Below are 15,633 nucleotides of genomic sequence, written 5' to 3' on the forward strand. Positions count from 1 at the left end.
ATCGTTTAAGGTACTCCGCTTGAGGATCGGATAAGAATTGGGGAAGATATAGCCATCGCAATGGGCCCTATAGGGGAAAACCGCATTTCCAAGGGGTCCCATCAGGAAAAATGGACAAAAAATGGGAAAAATATTTCGTCTCGGGATTTCGATGCAGAATGATAGCAAATCGATCTAGAAATCGTTTAAGGTACTCCGCTTGAGGATCGGATGAGAATTGGGGAAGATATAGCCATCACTGTGGACCATATAGGGAACTATATCATATAGGTATCCTATAACTGAAAAATCGGAATAACTGAATATTCGTTATTTGGTAAAAATACTAACTTTGGTATTTTTAAAGATTGAAGCTTCGAATTTTTGTTTAAGTTTTGTATTCTAATATTAGGTTTTATAATAAAATTCTTATAAGGATCGTCGCACTATATGCGATAAATATTCAATCTTAACTGAAAGAGTATTCAACTTCGGCTCCTTTATTGTTTTTTTAATAAAAAAAACACCCAAAATAAACCAAAAATACATCCAAACTTTATATTTTACATATTTTTTCGTTTTTTTATTCAAACAATTTGAAAAAAAGGTGTTGAGAATTGGCAAAGATCACATTTAATTTAGTGTTATTGCTCATAAATTATTATTTGTAGTTTATCCCCAAAAAAAATTAAAAAATAAAAACAGGGGTATATTGCTTTCAAAATTAAATAAACAAAATTACATATTAAAGATACAAAAAGATCGAAGAACAATTTCAAGCCAATTATTTTCTTAAAAAAATCGACAATCACAAAGGTGACGAATGTATTGTATATTACAAAAAAAAAACGAGATATTTTTCACAGGCTGTCTGAATAAATTGGAGTTTTTCAAGAGATTTCTAAACAATTTGTAGTTATTAGATCCTAATTAGATTTTAACTATATTTTAAGATATATATTAATTAATTTTTTACAGCGACAACCACTCTAGTTTCTCGTTTCTTTCGTTACTGGCCTTGAAAATGTCCAGAGATGGATTCTTTGCATCCAATTATCAAAAAAAATAGATCTATATATACTATATATAGATAGTATATAGTATATGGGTATATACATTACAAACACACACGAAGCACACACACACATCAGGGGGGAGGACACCACCCATCCTTAGGTGGGTTCTTCTTTTTTTTTTTTTTTGTGAAATATCAAGTACAAGTTGGTGTTTTTTTTTTTGGACAAAATACTGTTGACAGGGTCCTGGGCGAGGAGACGTACTAGACGCGCGGCAGTAGCTTCTCCTCATCACCGCTGGGACCCTGCATACTAGTTGGCTTCGAGCCTTGCTTGGAGGGATCATAGCCGTAGAGGAAGATGGAGGCTATGACGAGGGCAGCTCCAAAGCTGAACTGCAGCGTGAGATTAAAGTCAAAGATATAGATGGAGGCCACGCACGAGATGATGATGGCCAGCGAGGTGGCGAATCCCTTGAGGATATTGTCCGCATACTTGACCACCACGGCGACGATGAGTCCACCGCCCGCCTGCAGGAGCACCAGATACCAAACGAACACATCGTAGCCATGGAAGAAGCCCCTGTCGTAGATCCGTCCGGCGTCGTTCACGAAGCAGGTGAGCAGCCCGAAGGGAATGCTCAGAAGGCTGAGCTGGACATTCCGCATCCATACAGAGATCTCGGCACCCTTCAGTATCTTCTCGAAGTAGATGCCCGCAAAACCGGAGAGGAAGCACGCTCCCAGGGCGGCCCACAGTCCCAGCATGCGGTTCTGTTCGGGGCCACCGGCCGATCCAGCTGATCCTCCAGCGGCGGGCGAGGAGGTGCCACCACTACCACTACTTCCACTCGCCGGGCCATCTGTCTGGGCCAGCTGGACCAGGACAATGCCCATTACGAGCAGCAACAGAGCACCCCACTGGGTGTTGAGGAGTTTCCGGCGCAGGATCACCACCGCGAACATGGCCGTGGTGAGGATCTTCAGCTGATAGGTCACCTGGTAGGTGGCCGCGTCCAGGTGCGATGCGGAGACATAGAGCAGGTTGTTCTGGACGATGTAGACGAGCGAGGGGACGCACACCTTCAGCGTGTCCACAGGATTGGCGATGATCGTCCTGTGCAGCGATCGGATGAACTTCTGGGCGTCTTTGCCCTCCTCGTTGAAGACCAGGAACAGGCAGGTGATCAGCTTGGCGAACTCGGCCATCAGCACGGCTAGAAAACAAGGCCGTAAGATAGTGTTTTGGAGATAAAAGCCTTCACCACAGGTGGAGGGGAATGGCCCACAAAAGTGGGAAACATAAAAATAATAAACCTATGGCGCAATTAGAGATTATACCCAATGGGAATTCTAGTTACCCCAGGCCCCGAACTCGAACTGGAGGCACTCGAAGAAGGCCTCGTCATATTGTATTTAAAGAGCTCCTATCAGAGATCTCGAAGAAATTTATAATCTTTCTAATTTCTTTGATTAATTAAAGTAGCGGCTTGCTATAAGAAGAATTAAGTTTTTTGAGAAGAAATAATTTTAAGGGAATGAAATACTAGGTAATTTTATAGATTGGTCTTTCTGGAGGTCTCTCTATAGGTCAACATTCCATATGGAATCTATAAGAAGAATAAATACTTTAAGCAATGTTGGGGGTATAGTATTCAGTTCTATAGGCAGGTCTTATGTTACTATGGGTCTATCTATCTATAAAGACCTTACTATAGAAATACTTATATAGACCTTAGCTATGGACCTTAAGGAGTTTTGGGTCTATAATACTAATAAGTTCTATAGAATGACTAGATCTATGACTAGGTCTCTCTAAGTAATTATAATTTCTATATAAAATATAATTTCTAAAAATCTATTTACTTTCTTTCATACTATTTATATAAAATAATAATTTTACTATATAAAATATAATATATTTAACCAGTTTCACCACCAGTATTGGTGTATAATACTCCGATTTTCTTTGAGTCTATCTATATAGTCTAGATCTAGATCTATAAGTATAAAGACTTTTTCTTTAAAAAATTCCATAAAATACCTAAGATGAAATTTTTTTTAAGAGCTTTAAAGGTATAATACTAATATGCTCTATAAAATGGCTTATAAGTCTTAAATCTAGATCTATAAATCGATAGGCTTTTTCTACTTTGTATAAAATAAGAGCCTAGAAATATCTTCAAAACCCTAGAATAGCTACAAATAACTATCTGATTATATGGATACTAGAGTAAAGTATAATATTCTATCTATAAAGACCTTCACTAGCCTCCATAATATCTCCAAAGACCTCCATTATCCATAGACCTTCCATCGATAATATCTTAAAAGTCTTCATTAGCCTCCATAATCCCAACCTTTGTGCCAAAATAAACATAATAACAAATCTGAAATCTAAAACCAAGTCAAGATCTATATAGTATCCTCTTAAGGAACTAATTTACTTTAAATATTCCATTGATTTCCCTAAAAAAAATCCTAAATAATCATTATAAATGTGAAAAAGAATTAAGATCTATATAGTATTTTCTAAATACTCTGATTTCTACTTACTAAAAACTACAAGACTCTTTTAAGAATACATCTACTTTAAAGTATTCCATCTAGTCCTCAAGAAAAATCCAGAAGAATCATTATGAATCTAAAACAATATCAATATTACAATATAGACCTTTAAAGACCTATAGATACTTTCCTTTTTAAATGCTTTAGACCTTTTAAATAGACCTTTTAATACTTTCCTCCAAGAACTAGGGGACTACTTATAAGTATTCTTATAAGAACTTATAAGATATTATATACCTTTTAAAGTATTCCACATTATAAAAATCATTACAAATCTGAGACAAAGTCAAAATCTATATAGTAGCCTATTAAAAAACTAATAAGTACAAATCTACATTAAAGTATTCCATCTAATCCTCAAATAAAGTCTATAAGAATCATTATAAAACTGAAACTGAGTCAAGATCTTTATAATATCATTCATTCTTCACATTCTTTCATACTACTTCCTAAAAATCTAAAAAATATAATTAGAAAATATATATATTTTTAGATACTATATATAATTCTCAAAAAAAAGCCTAATAAAGTTAAAACTATAGTCAAGATCTTTATACCATTCTCACAATACTGTTATTACTACTTCCTAAAGTAACAAAAAACCCGCGTTAGAGTAAATCTATAAGTACTCCCCTCTAATTCTCAATAAAAACCCAACTATATAGTCTCCCTATAATACATCCTAACATCCAATAACGAAACCTATACCCACCTACGTATAACTTTCCCATTTTATTGCAAAACCCAGCAAGCTATAGAAACCCCTACAATAAATGTCTCCGAAAACTTGAAATTTTTTATCTAAAATGTGTTTCTTCGGGCAGTAGAGTGGTGTAGGTGCCACATGCGGAAGTTCCAGTCTGCAGTCTACGCTTATCAGCTTCCTCTCCAGGCCTCCAGCGTGTACTACTCGAGCTACTAGCCTCTACTACCGGGCTTCTAGTGATGGATGGTTGATGGCTATGATGATGCCACGTAAATGGTTTAAATGCCAGGTGATAGCCAGGTGGCTCGTGCATGACCCCTGGATGAACTCCACGGACACATGACACCTCATTCGCTTTCTCTCTCTCTCTGACCAACTCACCTGTGGAACTGAGAAAGATGTCACCGGGCCGGGTCCTGGCATACCGCATACTGAGTCCCAGGATGGCATTCTGGAGCGTCAGAGTCAGCAGGCTGACGTACTTGAGGGTATTGGTGTTCACTGTGGGGCGATAAGAGATGGGTGCGGGTAGCAGCATTTTACGGACATGTGTGTCTCAGTCTTGGATTGAATGCCAACTAAATGCTTGGTTTGCTTTGGAGCTAAAAGAGCTCTATGATCTATGATCTATGATCTACTCCTACTCACTGTGTATGTTCATTGTGATTTTGGGATTTCGCTCTCTTGGATCTCGGATATACCAGCGCAGCTGTGCCCACTTTGGGGGGGGTGGTAGTACAAACAAAATAGACCAAACAAATAGAGTTGGTTTTTCTTTTTTTTTCAGCCAGCAACTTTTTTTCAGTTTTCAGTTTTATTTTGTTCCTCGTCCCGGGTTAACGGTACTTGCTGTTGCCGGGACTAACGGTTGTTGGCTTTCCTATCCTTTCTGGTTATCCTTTCGATGAGAAGAAAGCGTCCCGCTTTCTGGCAATCGGCTTCAGCGGCAGCGGCGGCGGCGGCGGACACGTAAACAATAATCTGTGGGGGCCCTGGAGCTTCGGCAGAGCTGCGACTGAGGGCAGCGAACAGTGGTGCTGCTGCTGAGGCAGAGGCGGCGTTAAAGAAGAAGAGCCAACCCAGCGGCAAGTTTTTATCGGCCATTCGGCTTTTTTTTCTTGTTCTTCTTCTTGTTGTTGTTGTTGTTTTTGTTATTGTGCTGTTATTGTTATTGTTCAAGTTCGATAACAATTGCATGTGCACTGGAGATGGCACGAACACGAACTAGGGGCGTGATAATCGGTTAAAAAAAAGGCAAAGTTTCGAAATATGAGCAGATCTTTGAACTTTTTGAAGGTTTTTAAAAAAAAAAGAATTACTTTTTAGGGTGAAATTTTAAATCTTGTCTAAAGATTTTTTTTTTTTAAATTAAAAAAACTTTTTATTTATTTAAAAAAAAACTCTCTTTTTAAGCTCAAATTTTAAATCTTGACAAAAAACCTCTTTCCTTCAAATCTAATTTTTGTATTATTGTTTACAAACATAACCATGCTGCCCTTTTGAATTAAAAATTAGGTTCAGGGAATCTATTAAATAGCTTCTATTTAACCAGTTGGCTCTAAAATTGTTTGTTTTGTGGAGGGAATACACAAACGTGACCTCAAGAAAATAATCGATTTTAAACAAATAAAAACAAACAAATAAAAAAAAAAATGAATATTTAAAAAAAAAATAAGTCCTATATTGACCTTCAAATCTTTATATTTATTCAACCGGCTATGTTTTTATGTTTAATTAGGTTTTTTGTTTGTTTTTTTTTTTGAAGCTTTCCCGTTTTCTGTTAGAGATGACACTGATCAGCTGTTTTATGCGATAACCGGCTGCTCATCGCTAGTGCCTCAGTTATCGATAACTGATAACAGCCGTGTGGCATATTTACGAAAACAAGTTGGTAATTTTTGTGGATTATTGTGAAAAGCAGAGCTACAGACGGGTTCAAAATGAAGGAACAGCCGCTGAAGGAGGTCACCCAGCTGATCCACGCCATCAAAGTGGGGTAAGGATATCGCAATACCCAGAAATTAAAGGATAATTAGCATGGATGTTATGATTTGCAGCCTGGTCGAAGGTTCCTATAGCATCACCAACAAGACCCTGGACATCTTCAAGTACATAATCATGAGCAAGAGCTGGCAGAATGCAGAGTAAGCTGATCGCAGGATAGTACTATATAGTACAGGATAGTACGATCTATATGTACCTCTTCTATATTTCCAGCGCCCTGATGCAAATAGTTCGCGCCCAGTGCCGCATCCTGCAGGCTGCCTTGCCCCAGGAAACGGTTACCTCCAATATTGCCCGCCGCATACTCAAGCTGACACGCGAGGAGTTCGACCTGTTGCAGGCCAAGGTCCAGCACTTTGCCGACGACTCGCAGGCCTCCCTGTCGCTCCATAAACTGGTCACCCAGACCAGCGAGAGCAACGTCAGTGTGGACTACTCGGTGCCGCAGAAGGGTTTGCGCGAGGCGCTGCTCGATCATCTGCAGGAGGTGGAAACGGAGCTGGAGACCAGCTCGGAGAATATTTGTGTCCAGGCCGAGGAGCACATACATTCGTCGGAAATCATCCTGACGCTGGGTCACTCGAGATCCGTGGAGAACTTCCTGAAGCGGGCGATCAAGAAGCGTCAGTTCCTCACCATCATTGTGGCCGAATGTGCGCCGGCCTCACGAGTGGGTTATCTATCCTTCCAAAGGTGTCTTCTCCAACCTCTCTAACTGCTATATATCCCATTTCAGGGCCACAATCTGGCTGCCAGCTTGGCGGGTGAAAAGAATGTTGAGATTATCGTCATCCCGGATGCGGCCATCTTTGCGATGATGTCGCGGGTCAACAAAGTGATCATCGGCACCCACAGTGTCCTGGCGAATGGTGGCCTGAGAGCGGCATGCGGCGCCTACACAGTGGCCCTGGCGGCCAAACACTACTCGGTGCCCGTCATCGTCCTGGCGCCAATGTACAAGCTGTCACCGCTACATCTCTGCGAGCAGGATGCCTTCAATATGGTGGGCTGTGCCGAGGATGTGATACCCTACGACTCGATACCGGCACGAGAGGCCAAAGTCTACAGTCCCATGTTCGATTATGTGCCGCCCGAGTTGGTGACCCTTTTCATATCCAATACGTGAGTGGTTGTCCCTCCATTTCTGAGGTTTTCTATATAATTCTATATGTCCTTTAGTGGTGGCCACGCCCCATCGTATGTCTACCGGCTACTGACGGAACTGTATCATCCTGAGGATCTGGAGATCTGAGTTCTGTCTGTCCAATAAAGGCTGTCGTCTCTCACACACCCTGGAGTTGAAGGACATGAATACTTTACATCAAAAGAGGATACTTTAAGGACACTATTAACTTTTAAGCTCAACAATTTTATTGCAAAGATTGTATAGTTTGTTCAGTTGATGACCTTTTTATAACATTTGTACTTGCTAGTTTGAAATATTAGTGTTTGTATTAACGGTGGCTTCGGTTCGGCTTCTGTTCCTCCTCCGAAAAGACAAGGACAGATGGAGGAGACTACTGCAGGTTCTTCAGCAGCTGCGTGAAATCCGCCAAGCTATCGGCATAGTAGTCCGGTTGGGACTCCACGGGGGCGTTGAGCATGTCCTCCTTGGTGAGGCAACCGCTTAGGACGAGCAGCGACTGGAAGCCACAGGACTTGCCAAACTGCACATCCTGGACGAGGGTGTCCCCAATGAAGATGCAACGCTTCGGCTCCCCAATCTCGAACATTTCGCCAAACATCTCGCCGAGAATGGGCGACGGTTTGCCCAGGAATGTGGCCTCCCGGCCAGTATAGCGCTTCACATGCTCCAGAAAATCAAAGAATCCGGCCACATTGAGATTCTCCGCCAGCGGCATAATCACATCACTGCCACCGGCAATTAGCTTGCAGTCGGGATTCTCCTGCAAGTGACGAATGGCCTTGGCCAGCTCCACATACGACATGTCCAGGTGGATGTCGAACAGGACAGCACCCACGGGCTTCTCAATGGCCAGGTAGTCCACCAGTGTGGCGGCCGTCAGGTGCTCCTTGATGTTCTACTTGCGGAATATCCAATAAATTATTATTAACTATTTTTAGCTTGAAGGACAGTCAAGGACCCACCAGGGACTCGTATTCGATGTTGTGCTTACGCAACGTTTCATTCGCCTCCAAGGACATGAGGGAGTAGACCCTCTCGCCGGGATTATGCTTCTGCAGGTAGCGAACTATGGTCTTCACCGGATGAACGACATCATCCTCGTGGACATTCTCAGCGCCGATGTATCGGAACTTCTCCATGTAGTCCGCCTCCGAACGGAAGCTATTGTTGGACACGAATTTGATTTGCTTGCCGGCTGCTTTGAGGGCATTGACAGCCGCACCCGTGCCCGGTATCCAGCCAACCAGGAGCCAAACGACGCCATCACAATCGCTGATGACCAGGTCAAAGGAGTCGATGAACTGGCGCTGCTCCTCGAGGCTCAGCTTGAGGATGTGACGTGGTGCCATGTCGAATGTCGGGATGTCGGGATGCTGGAAGTGTTGCGCGCGCACCGAAATTCGACAGCGAACTAAACGTCGGTAGTCGTTGCCATAACCGGCATTTAACCTTCAATGTCAACGCATTGACATTGGTTCTCCTCCTCCTCCACCTGCTCCTCTTGCTGTGGAGGGGCCTCCTCCTCCTCCTTCTAGTATCTTTGATTACACGATTTAGACGACTAACTAACCCGAGCCGAGTGGGCTTCTCCGATAAGATTTGGTATGTAAATAGATGCCACCTCTTTGGGTAGCCACTCGGCGGGGGCGGGATGGAGGAGGTGGATCTTGGGATTCCATAAAACGGAATGAGTCTGCACAAAGAAATCTAAAAAGTAAACGAATCGTTTGTCTCGCGTCGCGAATTATTTCCTCAAAGAGGGTTTATCTCTTTTTTTGAAGGAAATTTTCTTCTTTAAAGATTTAATAATTTTAGTTTTTTTTAACCATAAAGTTAGTTAGAAAATCTTAGTAAAACAAACTAATTGAATGAAATACATCCATCTTTTTAATGGTTAACTTTCGAGATACTTTTTTCGAGGCACGAGTTCGAAACTTTAAGAAAGGTTTTGATTTTTTGCAGAATTTATAAAGAAAGTATTTTAAAAAATGCTTAAAAATATATTTTTTTAGAACATTTTTTACCATTTTACAAGTATAATTTAACGAAAGTTAGGTATAAGAGCCTTAAATATATAAAAACATTGAAAAAAAAAACTGGAAAAAATACTTTTCCTTGAAACTTTTATTTTAAATATTATTTAAGACTTGAAATCTTAATCAAACAAAATTATGGTAGATCATAATTATTTATTGACCTTTAATATATAATTTTAAAATATAAAATACCCATATTTTAAGCCAAAAATATTTTAAAAGACCGGTAGTATCTGCAAAATACCTGTAGAATATCCTGTAGAATTTTACTTAAAAGTTTCTTATTTAAGTAAGAAATTTAAGAAGTTTTAAGATTTTATATTTAAAATTATATTTTAAGCAAGACTTAAAGAATTGTATAAGTAAGTATTATTTAAGTAAACTAAATCAGTGCCTAAAATATTGAAAAACCAGAAAGAAAATGTAAAAAAAAATACTTTTTCTTTAAAACTTTTATTCTAAAATTAGTTTTCTTTATTTAAAAACCCAAAATCTTTAATAAAAAATATAAACATCGAATTTATATTAAAAATATACCTTTAATTTATAAGTTTAGAATATAAAAATACATATATATTATTTGTAGAACATCGTTATTATATCTTGTATCTGGTATATCTTGTATCTGGTTATAATACCTGTAGAATATCGATTAGTGCCTTGGCATTTTTGTTTACATCGTCGAATGTTGTTGTTGTTGTACTCATCGTACTTATAACTATTACATGCCCCAACAACTACAGTGAGCACTCGAGCCAGCGACTATCTAATAAATTATAATTAGAATTGTGTCTTTTTGGTCGTGGGTTGCATGACCCATGTGATACTCCTACAGCTTATATCTTATCTGGGGTCTATAAATGTTTATATTATTTATAAGAATTATGGGCTTTTATTTGTCTAGTTTGGCAGTACACTTGAAAAAAAAAACTAGTAGGAATATTTATAGAATAAGAGACTTTGAGAAAACTAAAGAGAATAAAACCAAGGGCCATTTTACTTTTAAAAAACATTTTATTTTTAATTTTTAAGCTTAAATTTAGGTTCTTAAATATATATAACAATATTTTTAATAATTGAAGTTAAAAATATTAAAGAAAATAAATAAAATTAAATAGAAAATGACTTTTTCTTGAAGTTTTTTAGTTTTTTTTTAAGAAAAATAGACAAAAATGGAGAAAAAATCATCATAAAACGTTATACTTTGCTATAAACGTGATTGCTTTGTAGATATTTTAAAGAAATGGCTTTTAAAAATGTTACTTTTTAAAGAAAAACTAAGTTTTTGAAACAAAATGTTCTCAAAAAACGGTTCTAGAAAAATAAAATACTTTAAAATGAATTAGAAAACTCGTAAAAATACTACATTACAAAGGTCTATCGTTAAAAATAGGTTTTTTAAAACAAAAATAGAAGTTTTTTATTAAAAATACCTAAAAATGGACTGTAAGACTAGTAGAACTACTACCTTTTAAAGAGATTTATTAAAAATGAAACTTTAATTAGACAACTAAGATAATTACCACTTTTTAAAAGGATATCTTAAAAAAAATAGGTGGTTTTGAAGCAAAAAAACTTAAAAACAATAAAAAGCACATATTTTTTAGTTAGGAAACAGTTAGGGATTCAAAAACAACCATAAATATTATATTTGATTATATTACATGATATTTTGCAAATATATGATTAATTTATAGATCTTTTAAGAAGAGATCTTGAATAAAAGGAATTTAAAAAAAAAAAATGAAGTTTTAAATAAAAAATATTAAAAAAATATAAAAACCCACGAATTTCTTTCCTTTAAAGCAAAACTTTCTTCTAAGAAAAGTAGGGGACTTGAAAACTACCATAAAAGATGATATAATGCCAATTTATGACTAATTTATAGATCTTTTAAAAAGAAATCTTAAAAAAAAAGGAATATTTTTAAATAAAAAATGAATTTTTTAATAAAAAAAATACCCCAAAAAAGGATGAAGAACCCACCATTCTTTTCTTTTTTAACGAAATTTTCGTTTAATAAAAGTTAGACCACCTTAGGGAGTCTCTACTGTGAAGAAATAGCCACCACCCTCGAGCCACACATCAACACCTTGACATTGATTGCTGCACCAGTTTGTGGCCCAAACGGACAGGGAATAGGGCCAAAAGGGGAAAAGAATAATGGCTAAGAAGGCAAAGGAAACCACAAATGGCCAATAATTCAGATTCAAATAGAACATTTCAACCCGGAGGTTAGCAGTGTCCGGAAGATACGAGTCCGTAATAGACGATAGTAGTACTTGATATATACTGCTCTTCACTGGATGGGTCCCGACTATACTAATACTATACATGGTAGTGTGGTAGTGGTGTGTGTGGGTCTAGACTCTGGAGGGTATCGATTGCCAGGCCAGGCCAGTTAGTTTAGTTAGGCGGTCTCTCGCGGCTGATAAGATACGGAGAGGGGACTGTGTGCCAAGTTTTTCAAAGAGCTGGAAAGACTGTATATTCTGGCCACCGAGCATTGAGGAACTGTCCGTCCCACACGCCCCACACACGGTTATACAATTTAGTGGAAAATATGGCTGATAGTAGCACTCTGGAAGCGGATCCCGGCCAGCTCAAGATACTGGGCCAACTGAAGACCATCGAACAGATCAACGAGCAGCGTCGTATCTTCCTCAATAGCACCATAAACGAGGAGGAGAAACCCAACCAGGAGAATGGTAAACTGGAGAATGGCAATGGGATTAAGAAGGAAGTGGAGCTTGAGAAGAACCTCAAGGATCTGGAAGAGATTCCCCAAAAAGAAGAGGAGAAAGTAGAGAAGAAAGAGGAGGAGAAAGTGGAGGAAAAGGTCGTGGAACCCCCCAAACCCCAGCCACCAACTAGCCTCAGCCTGAACGTCAAGTACGCCACCTTGCCCAGTCCCAGTGTGGTGACTCTGCGATCTCCACTCTCCCCGCCGCCCAAGCCACCCATGCTCTCCCGCACCCGTAGCATCGGCTCTGGGGATGGCAAGAGTCCCTCCACCAACGGAGGTAGCTTCACGCCCGACTCCAACTCCCTGCTCCGGCAAAGTCTAACCGAAGGAGTGGTCATCGACACCAACAGACTATCCGGATCGCCCACCAAATCCGTAACATCGGGAGGAACCGTAGCGGACACCTCCTCTGTGGATGATTCAACGGCCACCATATCCTCGCGGCACTACGAGGGCCTGATCGAGGAGCTGCGCTGTCCGGGCTGTGCCGGGGCCATGAAGGCGCCCGTACTCCTCTGCAAGAGCGGTCATAGTGTCTGCGAGCAGTGCACCCGGATACTCCTCATGTGCCCACTGTGCAAGGTAATAATTGACGTCAAAAGCGGGGCAATATCGGTCCGGGCCAAGTTATCAATAACCGACCATTCTTAAAGACCTTATCTAGTGACGTCCGAAGTAAGTAGAAAACTAAACAGAAATTAGCCGGAGATTGACATCATCCAGGGAGGAGGACTAGGACTAGGAGAGGGTTCTCTAATCAATTCTAGAGAAGAGTCACTATCTGACGGTCTGGAAATTATGATATAATGACCTTGTCCGGTTGTCGGTCTATTTTTGGGTTATAGAACCTCAGAACTGGTAGTATCTGGCTTTAAAAAGCTACTATAATGTCTAAAGATCTGTCTAAAATTTAAATCTGGAGATAGTTCTTTGTCAGATACTCTATAAACTATGATATTATGACCTTTTCCGTCTGTCCGTTGCTCTATTTTTGGGTCATGGAACCTCAAAACTATATAGAACTGGTGATATCTGGTTTTTGAAAAGAGTTCCATCCAATCAAAGACCTAGACCTATTTTTTAAAACCCCATCCTCTGCCACTTCACCAGGAACCCTTCACCACCGCCCGCTCCCTGACCGTGGAGGCGTTATGCGCCAAGGCGCACTTCCGTTGCGGCCACGCCTCCGGCGGCTGCCAGGTGCGAATGCCAGTGGTGCTGCTACCATGGCACGAACAGCAGTGCATCTACAAGCCGATGAAATGCTTTATGGGTCGGGTGTGGGGCGAGTGCCGGTGGCAGGGACGCGAAGTCCAGTGGAAGGAGCATCTGGAGGAGCAGCATGCCGATCGGCTGTTCCGGGCCAGCACCGCGGATCTGGTGTGGGAGATGGCGGTGCGGAGGAAACCGCTCACGGGCTACTATGTCTTCCAGGCCCACGATGAGATGTTCAACTTTTATGAGATCCATGATCGCCAGCGTATCCTGTTCACCATGACCTGCACCTCGAACCGAAGGGACAGCAAGTACAACTATGCCTACGAGGTGACTATCCTGCATCCGGATAATGAGGCACTGTCCATGACCCAGAAGTTTCCGGTGCACAGCGAATACGACAAGGACATCCTGCTGGAGGGCACTTGTGTCAGCATACCACTGACGGATCTGACACGATTTTTGGATCAAGATAAGGTAAGATCTTTAGGAAGATCATATATATATTAAGATCTTAATAATAAGGATAGGAATAAGGACTCTAGGGAGATAGGATCTCTTAAAGCTTCTTATAATTTAAAGATTTAATTTTAAGAGATAGAAACTCATACATTTTATATATATCTACCATCTTATCAAGCATTATTTCATCAAATCAATCAGTAGATATTTTCGGACAGTGTATCTGCATTTCTATTCCCGAGAATGAGACCCACAAGTTCTCTAGAAAATAAATTTGCACATTGATAAGAAATATCACCCATTATCTGGAAATAAATATTGAAGCTAATCAGGTACACTTGGTGGTAAAAATACATTTTTATTCTTTTTTTTTTACCACATTCGGGAATTAATTTATGACGAAGAGAAATAATTTTCTTAAAGTTTAAATAAGGGATAATTTAAAAAATTAATTATAAAATCGAAAAAAAGATCAATCCACTTACATATTACATAGTTTTTACATCCATTTTTATGTAAAATTTACATTTTTACATTCCATTATACTCCTTTCATTAACATTCTGTTAACTATGGCTAACGGTACTTTTGGCAATGCTGGGGGCTCCGCAGGACGCTCTTAGACACATACACAGACACACGCGAGAGGAAGCACTTGACATGAATTGCATTTTATTTTAAAAACTCAGGATATATTTTTTAGGAAATTGATCTAGGACTTTATTTATCACACTTGCAACACTGTTTTAACGACGCAAACGACATTTTAAAATTACAAACACTCTTAACCGGCACCCCGCCACTTGCACTAACTTTTTCTTAGTTAGTTTTTCCATTAAAGATAACCATATCAAGGATATATTTAGTTAAAACTAAGCACAAACCACAAAAAAAAAACATAAAACGCGGAAAAACCGCCACGAATGGCAGAGCGAAAGAAAGAAACTGAAAAGTGATCGGTAAACAGGAAAGAAGCAGAAAAGAGAAAGGCTTAACAGAAGTCCTGTAACAGAAGGCTTCGCGCGTTTTCCAACACTACTCAGGTGTTTAAAAGAATTTTAAAATTTAAAATTATGAACTTTTTAATAATTAATAAATTAACTCCTTTATTTAATTTAATTACTTCCAGCAGATCCTTCACTATCGCGTCAATGTCCTGGAGGTCAAGTCACCACGTCGGGCGAAACCTCCACGCCAGAGTCTTCCGCCCCAGCCGGTGGACTACGATGCCACAAAGATAGTTGGAGTGAATGGCAAGAGTGTGCCCACCAGCATGATCATCACCCGCACCTACAAGGAGGCCATGGGTGAGGTGTTGGCTGCCGAAACACCCACAGAGGGCACTTCCTCCTCTACCAATCCCGAGGAGGAGACACCGGAAATCGAGAGGAAATGGGGAACACCGCAATTGCATTTCAATCGGAAATATCTGAGAAATACTCTTAATGATGCTGGCAATACGCCGGATCAGGATGAGCTGCGTCCGCTGGCCAGTGATGTTCTCAGGAACGGAAATGGCGATGACAAGCTATCCCTGTGTAGCAACAGTACCAGTTATACGAAAAAGGTATCCGATACGTTGCGAAAGAGCTTCCGGGCCTTAAAGGCGGACATTGTGGAGATGCGTCCCTTTTCGAAAAAGTCCTCCAAGGGTTCCATAACAAGTCCTGGACCCTCATCGCCAGTTCAGGCCAATGGTAACTAGTGATTCCATATATTTTTCCTTCAATTTTTTTTTTCTATGTTCAGATTTACG

At 39.9% G+C, this 15,633-nt stretch overlaps 4 protein-coding genes across 5 annotated transcripts; 2 read left to right on the forward strand and 2 right to left on the reverse strand.

Annotated features, from left to right (window-relative positions):
- Positions 1-1,141: 1,141 nt before the first annotated feature.
- Ugalt (UDP-galactose transporter) lies at positions 1,142-5,052 on the reverse strand. Its single transcript, XM_017248146.3, has 3 exons — positions 4,917-5,052; positions 4,650-4,769; positions 1,142-2,211 (listed from the first exon to the last, which is right to left on the reverse strand). Exons 1-3 carry the CDS (start codon positions 4,927-4,929, stop codon positions 1,259-1,261), a joined length of 1,086 nt encoding a protein of 361 aa, XP_017103635.2. The 5' UTR covers positions 4,930-5,052; the 3' UTR covers positions 1,142-1,258.
- Positions 5,053-5,259: 207 nt separating this feature from the next.
- eIF2Bbeta (eukaryotic translation initiation factor 2B subunit beta) lies at positions 5,260-7,712 on the forward strand. The gene is made up of 6 exons (XM_017248088.3): positions 5,260-5,353; positions 6,034-6,264; positions 6,326-6,412; positions 6,486-6,942; positions 7,009-7,394; positions 7,452-7,712. The coding sequence occupies exons 2-6, from the start codon at positions 6,209-6,211 to the stop codon at positions 7,522-7,524; spliced, it is 1,059 nt and encodes a 352-aa protein (XP_017103577.1). The 5' UTR covers positions 5,260-5,353; positions 6,034-6,208; the 3' UTR covers positions 7,525-7,712.
- Positions 7,621-8,878, reverse strand: LOC108129705 (glycerol-3-phosphate phosphatase). The gene is made up of 2 exons (XM_017247911.3): positions 8,382-8,878; positions 7,621-8,314 (listed from the first exon to the last, which is right to left on the reverse strand). Exons 1-2 carry the CDS (start codon positions 8,766-8,768, stop codon positions 7,790-7,792), a joined length of 912 nt encoding a protein of 303 aa, XP_017103400.2. The 5' UTR covers positions 8,769-8,878; the 3' UTR covers positions 7,621-7,789.
- A 2,760-nt stretch (positions 8,879-11,638) lies between these two features.
- Positions 11,639-15,609, forward strand: LOC108129807 (uncharacterized). Of its 2 annotated transcripts, none has more exons than XM_017248057.3 (3): positions 11,639-12,783; positions 13,312-13,893; positions 15,007-15,609. In XM_017248057.3, exons 1-3 carry the CDS (start codon positions 12,019-12,021, stop codon positions 15,580-15,582), a joined length of 1,923 nt encoding a protein of 640 aa, XP_017103546.2. In that variant the 5' UTR covers positions 11,639-12,018; the 3' UTR covers positions 15,583-15,609. The 2 variants fall into 2 exon arrangements, with proteins under 2 accessions (XP_017103546.2, XP_017103555.2); XM_017248066.3 differs by having other exon boundaries at positions 15,010-15,609.
- The last annotated feature ends 24 nt before the right edge of the window (positions 15,610-15,633 follow it).

This window comes from Drosophila bipectinata, chromosome XR (assembly GCF_030179905.1).
Source record: "Drosophila bipectinata strain 14024-0381.07 chromosome XR, DbipHiC1v2, whole genome shotgun sequence".
NCBI classification, from domain to species: Eukaryota; Metazoa; Arthropoda; class Insecta; order Diptera; family Drosophilidae; genus Drosophila; species Drosophila bipectinata.